Source organism: Pongo abelii, chromosome 20 (assembly GCF_028885655.2).
Source record: "Pongo abelii isolate AG06213 chromosome 20, NHGRI_mPonAbe1-v2.0_pri, whole genome shotgun sequence".
Lineage (NCBI taxonomy): Eukaryota > Metazoa > Chordata > Mammalia > Primates > Hominidae > Pongo > Pongo abelii.
Window position 1 is genome coordinate 2,638,699 of NC_072005.2, and position 16,554 is coordinate 2,655,252.

Here is a 16,554-nt window from a genome sequence, read left to right on the forward strand (position 1 = left end):
TTAAAAGTCAATGAAAGGATTCTATTTTGCAAAGCTGTATTATGAAGCTAAAGAATATGATCTTGCTAAAAAGTAAGTACAAACTGTAACATGTATTCGTTTTTTAAAAATCAATGCCTTTTCTCATTTTCTTCTTTGAAATAGGTAAAAATATGTTCTTAGTAGTTCTTCCTAAGTGTATTCTGGAATAAGGGATTTATCACTCAGACTGATGCTAAGGACCAGCCTAGATTCCATTGAGATTGAAACTGTAATTAGTGTTTTCTGCATGCTGCTGCTTGTTTATACCAAGGGCAAGAAATTGTTTGGCTTAAAACACTTTTTCTAAAAATTGTCTTCTGTTGGAGTAAAAGAGGACCATGCCTATATCTTAATTTGTTTTTGGTTAGATATCTGATACCTTAATCAGATGGAAAATAGCAATGAATAAAAAATTAAACTGTAAGTGTAAGGCAGGAGGATAGCTTGTATAAAAGGTCTTTAATTGACACAATATGTGATGCTCTAAGGCTCTATCCTAGGGATAAGAAGCTTGGTGATTCTGATTTCCTGGCTTGGAGTGGATTAAAGCAGGAAATTAAGAGGGAGGCAGGCTTTTTTTTTTTTTTTTTTAAGGCAGTATCTGTCTCTCTTGCTCAGGCTGGAGTGGAGCAGCTGACTCCATCTTTGCTCACTGTAACCTCTGCCTTCTGGGCTCAAGAGATCTTCCCACCTCAGCGCCCCAAGTAGCTGAGGATACAGATGCGCACCACCACACCTGGCTAAGGTTTGCATTTTTTGGTAGAGACAGGTGTCACTATGTTGCCCAGGCTAGTCTTGAACTTCTGAGCACAGCAGTCTGCCTGCCTCGGCCTCCCATAGTGTTGGGACTACAGGTGTGTGTTACTGCTTCCAGCTGGGAGGCAGGCTTTTAAAGGCATCCAAAGGAAGATGGAAATGCTGGTAAGAAAGGAAAATGGTGGTACATAAATTATGTAACTAGCAGCACTGTGACTGTTAACTCTTGTACCTTTTTACTGTAAGACTTTAATCCCTTAGTTTAGGTCTGGCCTAATTTCTCTGATCGTAATACTGTCAAGGAACCTAGAGGATATTTACTTATTTTAGTTGTTACTTGATTTGAGAAATGGAAATTTCCTGTATTTGGTACTGTAAGTAGTAATTTTTCTTTGTTCGATTTTAGCTGGATATAGTACTGTTAGAAATTACTTTCTTGCTTAAAGGGTAAATGTATTTCCCTTTGTTTGGGAAATTGTTGCTGTTTAGTATTTTGTGTTATGACAACTTTAAAAATGTTTACTATAATCACTTCTAATTTATTTGCAAAACTGTTAGTGCTTTATTAAAATGTGATCAGGAAGAAAAAGCAATTTATATGTTCATTTCTTATGTGTGGATAACACTGGAGAAAAATTTGGTAAATGTGACATTTAATGGTAAAATGAGTATGTGGTCAACTCTATGTACGTGTTTTTGAGTATTACCCATTTCTTTCTATGAATACTTTTGAGTTATCTGCATAAATAGTGGTAGTTTTGGGTAACAATATAAACGAGTTTAGTGGTTGCTTTGGTTTAAGATGTATTCTTCGGTTAGCATTTAAAAGTACAGTTCTAAGTTTAATTTACTTTTGTATTACTTTTAAAAAACAGATACATATGTACTTACATCAATGGGCAAGAGTGGGATCCCAAAGCTCATAGATTTCTGGGTCTTCTTTATGAATTGGAAGAAAACACAGACAAAGCCGTTGAATGTTACAGGGTAAGTTATAGGATTCAAATATAGCCTTTGCATAGCCAAACACATGATGCCCAAAGAAATTTATATAAGTAAGTCAAATATATTTTATGAATATCATAAAACAGGCATTGGTATCATAGTACAATTACGTGACACAGCTTGGAACAGCTGTAGAATTGTTTAACACCTATAAATTGTAAGTCTAACATGGTCAGAAATGGTGTTCTTTTGTGTTTTTTGCATTCAAATGACACAAATATAATTTTTATTTGATTCATTTCCAGAAAATTCCAAGACACTTTTATTTTAACACCTTTGAAGTAACATGTTTTCTCTAGAAGTAGAATTTTTTAAGGGTTGGAGTGATAATTTTTTAACCTTTATATATAAGTATATATACTCCTACATACATACATACTAATCTTTAATTTCTTTTCTGATATTAGCGTTCAGTGGAATTAAACCCAACACAAAAAGATCTTGTGTTGAAGATTGCAAAATTGCTTTGTAAAAATGATGTTACTGATGGAAGAGCAAAATACTGGGTTGAAAGAGCAGCTAAACTTTTCCCAGGAAGTCCTGCAGTTTATAAACTAAAGGTAAACAAACAAAACATAAAAGGAGAAAACTTAAGACATAACCATTTCTAATATTTGGAGTTTAAATTACTTTTCAATAGCAAACCTTAAGCCCAGGTGTTTGTGTTTCCTTTAAAATTTTTCTTTTAAAAAGTGTATTAAAACCTTTCTGAGCATCTACTGTCTTATTAGGCATAGTTATACTTTATAAGTGACATCTCATTTACCCTTCTGGAATAATTAATATTTTAGGGATTTTACAGTTTAGTAGCTGTAAACTAAGTAGAGCTAAGATTTACATTAAGTTCTGTCTGGTATCCAGTTTTTGCTTCTTTAAGTGAAAATTACCTACAGGATGACAATTTAGGGATATTTTAAAGAAGAGTTTTCTAATAACTATTGTCTGAAAGTAGAAGGGATTGTATTTTGAGATAGTAAGGTTTTCAGGCAAAAGATAAAAGGTGGTTTCTCTAGTATATAAGACGTAATTACTAAAAATGGTAGGAAGTTCTTGCTAGTGTGTTGACTGGTCCTGATATTCTTTATAGAGTAAAATATAGTTTACTAAGTAACTGTTCTGGAGAAAATCTACACAAATATGTTTGGCAAGCATTTAAAATGTATATTGTAATGTTTTATATATTAATGTATACTTTATTGTGTATGTACAATATTAAATTATAAATGTATATTTGCCTTTAGTCTCCTCCTACCCCCATTATATATGTTTCTGATAGAAATGTAAAAAATTTTGATTTTGAAATAATTATAGATTTTTTTGCACAGGAAGTTGCAAAGATTGTACAGAAAGATCCTATATGCTACTTCATTTTTTCCCAATGCTTATACAGGTTGAGCATTTAAAATCCGAAATCCTAAATGCTCCAAAATCTGAAATTTTTTGAGCACTGACATGGTGCTCAAAGAAAATGCTCATTGGAAAATTTTGGATTTCAGATTTTCAGATTTGAGATGCTCTACCTGCTAAGTATCCTGCAAATATTCTAAAGTCTGAAAAAATTCAAAATCTGAAATACTTCTGGTCTCAAGCATTTTGGATAAGGGATACTCAACCTGTTTAACCCGACCAAAGCACAATATCAAAATCAGGAATTTTGACATTGGTACAATGTGTATGTATAGTTTTCTTTCATTTTATCACGTGTAGATTCATACCACCACTGCCGTCAAGATACAGAACTACTCTATTACCACAGAGATCTTCCTCATGCTGCCCTTTTTGTAGTCATGCTACTTACTTCTCTTCACTATGCCTGACCTCTGGCAACCATTAATCTGTTCTCCATCTTTATACTTTGATGATTTCAGAATGTTATGTAAATGTCATCATGAAGTGTGTGACTTTTTTTTTTCTTTTTTCATTTTTTTTGAGACGGAGTCTTGCTCTGTTGCCTAGGTTGGGGTTCACTGGTGCAATCTCAGCTCACTGCCACCTCCGCCTCCCAGGTGCAAGTGATTCTCCTGCCTCAGCCTTCCGGGTAGCTGGGACTACAGGCACATGTTACCATGTCCCACTTATTTTTGTATTTTTAGTAGAAACAGGGTTTCACCATGTTGGCCTGGCTGGTCTTGAACTCCTGACCTCATGTGATCTGCCCACCCCAGCCTCCCAAAGTGCTAGGATTACAGGCGTGAGCCACCGCGCCCGGCCAAGCATGTGATCTTTTGAGGTTGGCTTGTTCAGTCAGCATAATACCATTTGTGATCCATATAAGTTTTGTATATCCATAGTTGGTTCCTTTACTTCTGAGTAGCATTTCATGGTCCACAATTTAACCATTCACTATTTTTTTTTTTTTTTTTGAGACAGTCTTGCTCTGTCGCCCATGCTGGAGTGCAGTGGTGCTATCTCGGCTCACTGCAACTTCTGCCTCCCGGGTTCTCAGGTGATCCACCCACTTCGGCCTCCCAAAGTGCTGGGATTACAGGTGTGAGCCACTGTGCCCAGCCTTAACCATTCACTTTTGAGGGGCATTTTGGTTATTTCTGGGTTTTGGCTATTGTTCAACTGCTATGAACAATCACGTACAGATTTTTGAAGCTGAAAAAGCATTGAAAATGCTTCCAAAGATAAATATTACTGATAAGTTTTTCTCCCCAGTAATAAGCAGCTGGATTTTAAATATTAGTCTAAAACGTGAGGTCTAGTTGTGCAGATTTCTTTACTCTCTTAGGAGTTATGCCTCAAACATAATTCCCATATTGGGCGTGGCAATCCAGTTAATCTGGTGTCAGTAGTGTTAAAGAACATATGTAATGATAGGGGATTCTTTTCTTGCAGTATAACAAGTTAGATACTTTGAAGCATTCTTTAAAGATTTTCTTTAATGACTTGAAGGCACTGTGACACCTTTCCTGTATCAGATTTTTTTTTTTTTTGGAATTGAAATCCATGAGATTTATAACTGTCATGCAAAGTAATTCCATTTCTCCTAAAATTTAAGGCTTGCTAAGGTAAACAGTTTCTGACGTTTGTTTAATAAATGAGAGTATCACTGTTGAGAAGGCTTTTTCTCTCAAGTATGAGATAGAACTTTTTAAAAGCACTCATAGTGGTTTTTAAAAAAATGTTTAACATAGAGTCAAAGACCAGGGCTTTTGCAATAGGGAGAGGCCAGGGTATCATCCATCTCATCCAGAAGAGGAGAAATTGATAAAGGAGAGAGGGGAATGAAATACAGAGTACTAATGGGCGGCTTGGTCTTGAGAGTTGGGGAAAGACGAATTTAAGTAGGTAAGGTAAAATGGAATTTATGTGTGATAGCATCAAGTTTCTCAGTGAAGGATGAATCTAGGTTATAGGTTGAAAGTGAGGGTCAAAGGAAGGTATGGGGAAGTTGAGGAAATAGGAGGAGGTGTGAAGTGTCAGGGAGTGGAGAAAGTGAGTCTGTTAGTACTAAAATGACATTTTGTTTTAGGCAGCACCAGTTTGATGGTTGAGATAATGAAAATGTAATCAGTTAGCTTGGGGTTATAAGCACACAGAAACCAGTTGGGAGGGTTCTTCTGAGGAAAAGAGGGAGTTAGTTGAAGGGATCTGTAAGCAAACAGTAATTATGGATATAAGGGATTATAGCATTTTTTGCCTGACAGAAGAAAGTGTGTGTATTTATATGTGTTTACAGGTGTTTAATACTTGATGATGTTATTGTCTTGAAGGGAACTTGTCATGTGGTGGAGAAGTATATTTCTGAAAGTAAGGGTATGTAGGCCCTCAGTGAGGTGGAAGAATAAGAAGGGTGGTACGGTGGTTTCGGTGGTATGACCAAAATACAGATTTTGAAGACCTGTGTCAGTGGCAAGTGGATGGTTGAGGTTGGAGTGGAGGATAACATCACTGGAGATGAGGTGATTAAGGAACTGAGTAGTCAGCCTGGGCCACATGGCAAGACCCCATCTCTACAGAACGTTAAAAAAAAATTAGCCGGGCATGGTGGTGCATGCCTGTGCTCCTAGCTTCTTGAGAGGCTGATGGAAGAGCACCGCAAATGAGAAGTGAGTGGCCACAAACCCTGCTTCCTCTCCTTGTATGTAAGTTCAGAGAGAAAAAGCCATCACGGTAGTGGGGGTTATCCTGAGATGATACTGTCTTCATTTAAGGTCAGGAGGTGATGACAGTGCTTTGAGATGATGATGAAGGTAACAGAACAGTGGGAGGAGAGGGGATGCAGGATTGAGTCAGATTTAAGGAGATACAGAGCAGTTTGAAGATAAAGACCTTGTTGCTGAGGATTGACTGGGGAGGTCTAGGCTTCTGGTGGTGACTCAGTTGGACAGGGATGTGTGGCAATAGTCGTGGTGGTCTCTGAAGAGAGTATGAGCTACTGCAGTAATCACAGATGCTTTTCTTCACATACAGTTCTTGAGGCTTAGTTTCTGGGTTGTAAGCAACTCTCAGAAGGGATGAATAAGGTATATAGGATGGTGTTTTTGGTGGCATCATCATAAAACTAGACATAGTGGAATGGTGCTCTTTGGGAGCATGACTTGTTTAAAATTGCACAAGTGTTACTCTAATAATTTTTCTTTTTCCCCTCTAAATAGGAACAGCTTCTAGATTGTGAAGGTGAAGATGGATGGAATAAACTTTTTGACTTGATTCAGTCAGAACTTTATGTAAGACCTGATGACGTCCATGTGAATATCCGGCTAGTGGAGTTGTATCGCTCAAATAAAAGATTGAAGGATGCTGTGGCCCACTGCCATGAGGCAGAGAGGAACACAGCTTTGCATTCAAGTTTAGAATGGAATTCGTGTGTTGTACAGACCCTTAAGGTAGATAAAAGCTATTGGGTCTTTACATTTCTGTGTAGGCAATTAGCATACATCTTTTTGTACTAAAGCAGCAGTGCCCTGCTGGACTTAAATTTCTTTTATTTATGTAGAACAGTTATAAAATGAAATTTTTACCAGGTTCAGTTAAATTTATAATGGGAAGATTGGGGAGGTAACTATGATAACTGTATATGTTTTTGGTGTTTTCATTTTAAGGTTGATGTAAAAATCAATATAGTTTTACAAATGTGGTTGGAGTGAGAAAAGGAATTTGTAGGCATAAAATGGTTAATTTCTTAACATTTGATTAAGTTTTGTAACTTACTGTTCATTCAACAAAATAGGAATATCTGGAGTCTTTACAGTGTTTGGAGTCTGATAAAAGTGACTGGCGAGCAACCAATACAGACTTACTGCTGGCCTATGCTAATCTTATGCTTCTTACGCTTTCCACTAGAAATGTGCAGGAAAGTAGAGAATTACTGGAAAGGTACGTTGACTTTGAGGAGAATGCTTTAGTATAAATTGCAGTTTTTCTTTTTGCAGTAAGTTCATTGCTCTAAACTTCTTTACTGAATCATTATTTCTATAATGTACCTAGGAGTTATAGTTAATACAGTGAACCACTAGGAGGCAATCTTATTTTTCTTCTTTTATGGGGAAGTTCTCATTGGTTTTATATGACTTTCCTTTTTAGAGAACTCTTATAGTTCAAGCTTGATTAAAATTAGCCTTATGGTTAAATACTCAGTTTTGTCATGGTCAAGCTTAAAATGAATGTTCTAACTGCTATTTCATATTTTATTTTTTATAATAGTATAATCTTGAGTGAAAATTAAAGTTCATCTGTCATCAGATGGCTAGGTTCACATGTACTAGTATAAGCACTTAGCATCACTAGTATTTCAGAGAATACTGTTTTAGCTAAGAAAGAAAAGAACTCAACTATGTGATTTACCTTTTTTCCTAAATTTTGATTTTGAAAACCAGTGTCTCCATTTTGAAAATAAATTCCATGGAACAAAAACATCACTTGGATTTGTATAAAGATGTTAGTTTAGAGCAGGGGTTGATTAGAGCTTGTGGGCCAAATATGGCCCCTGCCTAATTTTGTTAATATTTATTGGAATACAGCATGCCTCTGTTTATGTATTGTCTGTGACTGCTTACATACTACAAGGTTGGAGTTGAGTGGTTGCAGCAGAGATTGTATGCCTGTAAAGCCAGATTAGTATTCTCCTCCTCTTTGTAGAAAAAGTTTACTGATTGCTAGTTTAGGCTGTCCATTTGTTTGGAAGTTAATTTATTTCCCCATCTGGTATAAGGACAGAAGTTCATTTCACTGAGTGCAGGGAGTAGGTAATTTTCTTGAAAAAGTACATAGTGTCCTAAATTGGTAGGGTAAGAGCAGTATCTAAAAGAACTAACATAACTTTAAGATTATTTTAGAAAACATGTAGGATGTTTTATTTTGTATTCTTTGTATACTCAAATTTTTTGGTCCCAAGTTCTTTTTACATTTTTCTTAAGGACATCAAAGATCTTTGTATGTGGGTTCCTTTTTTTCTTTCTTTCTTTCTTTCTTTCTTTTTTTTTTTTGAGATGGGGTCTTGCTCTGTCACCAGGCTGGTGTGCAGTGGCACGACCTTGGCTCACTGTAACCTCCGCCTCCTGGGTTCAGGCAATTCTCCTGCCTCAGCCTCCCGAGTAGCTGGGACCACAGGTGCACACCACCACGCCCAGCTAATTTTTGTGTTTTTAGTAGAGACGGAGTTCAGGATGGTCTCAATCTCTTTTTTTTTTTTTTGAGACTGAGTCTTGCTCTCACCAGGCTGGCATGCAGTGGCGCAGTCTCGGCTCACTGCAACCTCTGCCTCCTGGGTTCAAGTGATTCTCTTGTCTCTGCCTCCTGAATAGGTGGGACTACAGGTGCCCGCCGCCATACCTGTCTAATTTTTTATTTTTATTTATTTTTTTTTTTCAGACAGAGTCTCGCTCTGTCACCCAGGCTGGAGTACAGTGGCGCAATCTCGGCTCACTGCAAGCTCCGCCTCCCAGGTTCACGCCATTCTTCTGCCTCAGCCTCCTGAGTAGCTGGGACTACAGGCGCTCACCACCACGATCGGCTAATTTTTTTGTATTTTTAGTAGAGACGGGGTTTCACTGTGTTAGCCAGGATGGTCTCGATCTCCTGACCTCATGATCTGCCCTCCTCGGCCTCCCAAAGTGTTGGGATTACAGGCGTGAGCCACCATGCCTAGCCCACACCTGGCTAATTTTTGTATTTTTAGTAGGAATAGGGTTTCATCATGTTGGCCAGGATGGTCTCGATCTTTGATCTTTTTTTTTTTTTGAGATGGAGTCTCGCTCTGTCGCCCAGGCTGGAGTGCAGTGGCGCCATCTTGGCTCACTGCAAGCTCTGTCTCCAGGGTTCATGCCATTCTCCTGCTTCAGCCTCTCGAGTAGCTGGGCCTACAGGTGCCCGCCACCACACCCAGCTAATTTTTTGTATTTTTAGTAGAGATGGGGTTTCACCGTGTTAGCCAGGATGGTCTTGATCTCCTGACCTTGTGATCCGCCCACCTTGGCCTCCCAAAGTGCTGGGATTACAGGCGTGAGCCACCGCACCCAGCTGGTCTCGATCTCTTGACCTCTTGATCCGCCTACCTTGGCCTCCCAAAGTACTGAGAGGTCTCAATCTCTTGACCTCGTGATCCTCCTGCCTTGGCCTTCCAAAGTGCTGGGATTGCAGGTCTGAGCCACTGCACCCGGCCGTATGTGGGTTATTTCTATCAGTGTTTATTACATTAGAAATTAAAAAGAAATAAAAAATATGTAATCCATTAAAAATGTAATAAGCCCTATTGTGTGTTAATAATAATAGCCTTATTTTATTTTATTTTTTGAGACAGAGTTTTGCTCTTGTTGCCCAGGCTAGAGTGCAACAGTGTGATCTCGGATCACTGCAACCTCTGCTTCGCAGGTTCAAGCGATTCTCCTGCCTCATCCTCCCAAGTAGCTGGAATTACAGGTGCCCACCACCACGCCTGGCTAATTTTTTATATTTTTAGTAGAGATGGGGTTTCACCATGTTGGCTAGGCTGGTCTTGAACTCCTGACCTCAGGTGATCCACCCGCCTCAGCCTCCCAAAGTGCTGGAATTACATGTGTGAGCCACCGCGCAGGGCCAATAATAGCATTTTTTTATGAAAAATAATTATTTTCCAACAGCAAAAAACTAGTCAGAAAAGTGTCATTGTTTTTGCATTTTTGTAAATCTTTTTAATGTCTCGCTTAATAGAACATAGCTAGATTCTCATTTACTTCCTCTTTCAGTCTGTAAAACTATTACATGTCATGAAGCTTCTAGAAAACTCAGCTCAGTGGGGTGCGGTGGCTCAGGCTTGTAATCCCAGCACTTTGGGAGGCCGAGGCAGATGGATCACGAAGTCAGGAGATCGAGACCATCCCAGCTAACAACGGTGAAACCTTGTCTCTACTAAAAATACAAAAAATTAGCCGGGCATGTTGGCACGTGCCTATAGTCCCAGCTACTCGGGAGGCTGAGGCAGAAGAATTGCTTGAACCTGGGAGTCAGAGGTTGCAGTAAGCCAGGATTGTGCCACTGCACTCCAACCTTGTGACAGAGCGAGATTCTGTTTCCAAGAACAAAAACAAAAAAACTCAGCTCTACATACATGAGAAAATGAGTATGTAAAATATAAATTTTTTTTTTGGTATTATTGTGAAAGTAATTTTAACTTCATGGATCCCCTGAAGGGGTTTTTGAGCACCCTCAGAGATCTTTAGACCTCACTTGCTCTGGTTGCTTTATTGTAAGCCACTTTAAAATCATGCTTCACGTTTAAGTGTTTGCTTTTTGCTTTTACTTTTCTTCCAAAGTGAGGATTTGGAGAAACATTAGGATTTAGAAGCACTAATTTAGAATATAGATTACAAATAATAGGCCAGGCGTAGTGGCTTATGCCTGTAATCCCAGCACATTGGTAAGCTGAGGCGAGCGGATCATGAGGTGAGGAGTTCGAGACCAGCCTGGCCAACATAGTGAAACCCTGTCTCTACTAAAAATATAAAAAAAGTTTAGTGGGGCATGGTGGCAGGCACCTGTAATCCCAGCTACTCAGGTGGCTGAGTCAGGAGAATCACTTGAACCTAGGAGGTGGAGGTTGCAGTGAGCTTAGATCGTGCCATTGCACTCCAGCCCAGGCGATAGTGAGAGACTCCGTCTCAAAAAAAAAAAAAAAAAAAAAAGGAAGACAATTTATTTAACGCTGTAATGATCTGTATAGTAAAGAGAGCAATTACTGTATTGATACTCAAATACCTGTCAGTTATTTACTTATAATTTGGAAATGGTATGTCTAATTTGAGAAATTACAACTGTTAATTAGATAATGAAATTATATGATCAGGAAGAAGCTACAAAATAGTCTCCCAATTTTATCCTGGTTTATTTTGAAATGTGCACCTATAATCACTAATCTTATATTTATCCTGTGATTGGAGGGCTGGAAATAACTGGGAATAAGACATCATTTGAGACGTTAAGCATGAAGTATAGGAAGCATGCAGGATACAAATAAGCATTAGATGATTCATAATTTATAACATGGGGAATAAGAATTATTAGAAGTTGAATGTGGAAGATGAAGCTTGAAATAAAATTTTTATTTTGTTTTGAATTAAATAAACCATGATTATTCATAGTGCAGTAAGTGTGTATTATCTGTTTGATATTTTCCTATTACAGTTTTGGTAGTGCTCTTCAGTCTGTGAAATCTTCTTTGGGTGGAAATGATGAACTGTCAGCTACTTTCTTAGAAATGAAAGGACATTTCTACATGCATGCTGGTTCTCTGCTTTTGAAGATGGGTCAGCATAGTAATGTTCAATGGCGAGCTCTTTCTGAGCTGGCTGCATTGTGCTATCTCATAGCATTTCAGGTAAGTCTTCCACTTGTAGGAGCAATTGACATTTCACTGAGTCTTGATGTGTTTTAAATGAAGGTGTGCTCTGGTATGTAATGACAGTATGTGAACAAACCTGTGGAATTAAAGTTAAAATGAAATAGTCAATTTGATACAGTGGAAAATAATTAAGCATACACAATACTGGTGAGGCTGGTGAAACAGGGATGTTGAATGCACTCTTGTTGAAAGCCTGCATTGCCATGATTTGTTTGTAGACAAATTTGAAGAGTTTAATCTTTTTACTCTGCCATTTTTGGGAACATGATAAAGATGTAATCTCGTATTATGGGTAAAGCTTGATTCAAAAAGATGTGTTACTTGGACAAAATCCTAATAAGTAGATGTAGGGCAGTGGCTTTATAACCTATGATAGAAGAATATGATTGCAATTTAACATGTTAATTGAAAAACATGTATATAACATTTATGACTGTATTGTGTATATGTAACAGTATATCTATTAATCTTGAAAACATAAAACCTTTTCTTATTTTTATTTATTTTTTTTTTTGAGACCAAGTCTCTCTCTGTCGCCAGGCTGGAGTGCAGTGGCGTGATCTCGGCTCACTGCAACCTCCACCTCCTGGGTTCAAGTGATTCTCCTGCCTCAGCCTCCTGAGTAGCTGGGACTACAGGCGCGTGCTACCACGCCCAGCTAATTGTTTGTATTTTTAATACAGACGGGGTTTCACCATGTTGGCCAGGATGGTCGCAATCTCTTGACCTCGTGACCTACCTGCCTTGGTCTCCCAAAGTGCTGGGATTACAGGCGTGAGCCACTGCGCCTGGCCTTTTTTGAGACGGAGTCTCGCTCTGTCACCCAGGCTGGAGTGCAGTGGCACGATCTCGGCTCACTGCAAGCTCCGCCTCCCGAGTTCATGCCGTTTTCCTGCCTCAGCCTCCTGAGTAGCTGGGACTACAGGCACCCGCCACCACGTCTGGCTAATTTTTTTTTTGTACTTTTAGTAGAGACGGAGTTTCACCGTGTTAGCCAGGATGGTCTCAATCTCCTGACCTAGTCATCCACCCGCCTCGGCCTCCCAAAGTGCTGGGATTACAGGCGTGAGCCACCACTCCCGGCCTTTTTTTTTTTTTAATGAGCTTGCATAACTTTTGAAAGGAAAAGAAGAAATAAGCAGTCTTCCAAAAAAGCATTAAACCAGGCTTGGAAAAATGATTTAATTTTAGAGAAGGATTTTTTGCTTGGGGAGAGAAAAAAAGGATTCATTACTTTTAGAGAAGGCCCCTCCTTCTAATATAAATCTTTTTTTCTTTTTGAGACGGAGTTTTGCTCTCGTTGCCCAGGCTGGAGTGCAATGGCGTGATCTGGCTCACTGCAACCTCCACCTCCCAGGTTCAAGTGATTGTCCTGCTTCAGCCTCCCAAGTAGCTGGGATTACAGGCACGCGCCACCACCCCCATCTAATTTTGTATTTTTAGTAGAGATGGGGTTTCTCCATGTTGGTCAGGCTGGTCTCGAACTCCTGACCTCAGGTGATCTGTGTGCCTCGGCCTCTCAAAGTGCTGGGATTACAGGCAGTGAGCCACCATGCCCTGCCTAATATAAATCTTTTTATTTTTATTTGAGACAGAGTCTCGCTCTGTCACCAGGCTGGAGTGCAGTGGCGCAATCTCAGCTCACGCAACCTGTGCCTCCTGGGTTCAAGTGATTCTCCTGCTTCAGCCTATCACGTATCTGGGATTACAGGCACACACCACCATGCCTGGCTAATTTTTTGTATTTTTTAATAGAGATGGGGTTTCACCATGTTAGCCAGGATGGTCTCGATCTTCTGACCTCGTGATCCACCAGACTCGGCCTCTCAAAAGTGCTGGGATTACAGGCATGAGCCACCGAGCCCGGCCTGTAAATCTTTGAAAAACACTGTTGATAGACAGTTCACATGTTAAGTACTAATATTTAAAATGCTCAGTAGAAACTTCTGTGTTCATAAGGAATGGATTAGTGAAAATTAATGGATTTAGTGAGGTTCACTAGGTAATACAAACATTAAAAGGTTCTTATAGAAATTCTCAAGTAACTGATAGTTCTTATTTTTATTTATTTTATTTTTTTTGAGACGGAGTCTCACTCTGTCGCCCAGGCTGGAGCACAGTGGCACCACCTCGGCTCACTGCAAGCTCTGCCTCCTGGGTTCACACCATTCTTCTGCCTCAGCCTCCCGAGTAGCTGGGACTACAGGCACCCACCACCACGCCCGGCTAATTTTTTTGTATTTTCAGTAGAGATGGGGTTTCACCGTGTTAGCCAGGATGGTCTCGATCTCCTGACCTCATGATCCGCCCACCTTGGCCTCCCAAAGTGCTGGCATTACAGGCATGAGCCACCGCGCCCTGCCAATAGTTCTTATTTTTAATGGAAACTTTAAAATTTATCTGTCTGTGTCTATTAGAGTCTTGCTGTGTCACCCAGGCTGGAGTGCAATTGCATAATCGTAGCTCACTGTAACGCTGAACTGGGCTCAAGCTTCCCAGAGTGCTGGGATTATAGGTGTGAGCTACTGTGCACAGCCTAAAATTTTTTGATATGTAGTTTTGGGAGGCAGAGTCTCACTCTTGTTGCTCTGGCTGGAGTGCAGTGGCACAATCATAGCTCATTGTATCCTGGAACTCCTGGGCTCAAGTGATCCTCTCCTGCTTCAGCCTCAGCTCAGTAGCTGGGACTACAGGTGCCTGCCACCATGCCTGGCTACATTGTTAAATTTTTTGTAAAGACAAGGTCTTGCTATGTTTCCCAGGCTGGTTGGTCTTGAACTCCTGGCTTCAAGTGATCCTTCTGCCTTGCCCTCCCAAAGTGCTGGGATTACAGGTATGAGCCACCACACCTGACTGTGAACTTTTAATAATAAAAAGTTAGTTTCCCTCTTAATCCATTCACTCAGGACTCCTTTCCTAGATGACAACTACTGTTAGGAGTTTCTTGGGTGTTCAGAAATATTTTTTGCATACGCAAATGGGTAATACATTCTTTCTCTGCTTTTAAAAAATATTGTGCCTCAATGTGGGTGTGCTTTACCTATTGCCAGATGCCTTGCTTTTCTAAATGTTTCCTCATTGTTCCACTTCAGCACAGAGATACCTACCTCAGTCTTTAACTACCACATATTTCTGTAGAATGCATATATAATAGAAACATCTTAGATGCTTGTATTTTATTTTATCAGTTTATTTTAAAGCTTAATGATCAAATGATTATAAGCATAAAATGTAGGTTATGTGCTAGCATTTGGGTATTTAAGAATTGGCTAACTTTTATGGCAAGATTTTCAGACTCTTAATCAGAGGAATACTGTGGTTCTAGTAAGTACATCTGCATTGCAGCTAGGTATTTAACAAAGTATCTTGAAACCTTTTAGTTAAGATTAAGATGAGGAAATAGCCAGGGGCGGTGGCTCACGCCTGTAATCCCAGCACTTTGGGAAGCTGAGGCGGGCGGATCACTTGAGGTCAGGAGTTCGAGACCATCCTGACCAACATGGTCAAACCTGATCTCTACTAAAAATACAAAAATTAGTCACACATGGTGGCGGGTGCCTGTAGTCCCAGCTACTTGAGAGGCCGAGACAGGAGAATTGCTTGAAACCAGGAGGCGGAGGTTGCAGTGAGCCAAGATCTTGCCGCTGCAGCACTCCAGCCTGGCGACAGAGCGAGACTCCATCTCAAAAAAAAAAAAAAAGGAAATAGTGAATTGAGATGATTTGATTGAGTGGATTCACAACTAATTAACTGGTCACAAATTCAACTGTTGAATAATTTTGTAAAAGAGGCCAGGTTTATGAATTGAGGTCAGTTTGAAAACAAAAAGAATGATGTCAACATTTTGTTTCTTATTTTGTGTGCTCTTTTCAACATATAGATGACAAACTTTGACATGATGTTTAGAAAACTTGTGAGTAAAAGGATAGTTGATACAAATATTTCTGAAATTCAAAATCAGAAGCTTTTAGGTTCATAAATCATATATTTTGAAAAATGAGCATGTTTGGAAAGAATTATATATACATGGTTTAAAATTCTGGCGGCTCTTAAGAATATGCTATGAAGACTCCTTTCTGTTCCCTAGTTATTTACTTTCTCCACTCCCAAAGAAACTAATGTTATTGCTTTCTTGTGTATTCTTCAGGAAATGTTGTATGCATCTCCAAGTAAACACACATACATCCCCTGTCTTTAAAAGAAGGAGGAAAACATTTGAACATTGCATTTACTTTATTTCCATTAACTGTATCTTGGAGATATTTCCATGTCAGTATATATAAAGGGCATTCTCATTAGTTTGGATGCTTGCATATTATTCCATTGTATGGATGTACTGTAGCTTTGGAGTTTTTAAAACCAGGGTCCTAAAACCAGGACATTAGCTTGCTTTTACTTTTTTTTTTTTTATGCTACTTCAAGTAATTTAGCAATGATTAACTTGTGCCATGAATTCCTGAAAGAATTGCAGTATCAAAGTATATCTGTGTATTTATAATTTTTAGAGGTGCTGCCAAATATCTAACTGTAAAGAGGTTGTATCAAATTACATTTCCACCACCAATTAAGAAAGTGGTGATAGAATTAAAAGCCGATGCTCTAGTCACCCATATAGTTACTTTTGGCATGTTTCTAGTAAGTGGGCATTGCCTATGACTGGACATTTTCAGTGATGGACATTCATTACTTTTCAAGATAGCCCAGTGCATCTTTAGGTGGTTTGGCTCTTGGTACTTCCTTATATAGAATAAAAATATTCTTCAAGCCTTCTACCTGTTGGTCTTGTTTCTTCTTTTGATGACTGCTTTTATAAAATAATTTTAATATTTGAAGGCAGCTGTCATGTCTTCCCTTCGCCATTCTATTCATCATGATTTTTTTGTTTTCACAGGTTATTACATTAGGATCTCTTTAATTTCCTGGTTGTCCCATTTATTCCAGTGCTATCC

General features: G+C 39.1%; 1 protein-coding gene across 6 annotated transcripts in view; it reads left to right on the forward strand.

The window, feature by feature from the left end:
* Positions 1-16,554, forward strand: part of LOC129051840 (ranBP2-like and GRIP domain-containing protein 3) — a 55,199-nt gene that overhangs the window by 8,737 nt on the left and 29,908 nt on the right. For 5 of the 6 annotated variants that reach the window (XR_010138404.1, XR_010138403.1, XR_010138402.1 and 2 more), the window contains exons 2-7: positions 8-72; positions 1,653-1,764; positions 2,190-2,342; positions 6,387-6,617; positions 6,962-7,107; positions 11,389-11,581. Coding sequence is in view for 1 of the 6 variants with exons in the window: in XM_063719265.1 (XP_063575335.1) it covers positions 8-72; positions 1,653-1,764; positions 2,190-2,342; positions 6,387-6,617; positions 6,962-7,107; positions 11,389-11,581 (900 nt within the window). In the remaining 5 variants the exon portion in view is untranslated. The remainder of the gene's footprint in view (positions 1-7; positions 73-1,652; positions 1,765-2,189; positions 2,343-6,386; positions 6,618-6,961; positions 7,108-11,388; positions 11,582-16,554) is intronic. The other variant, XR_010138406.1, reaches the window with a different exon arrangement.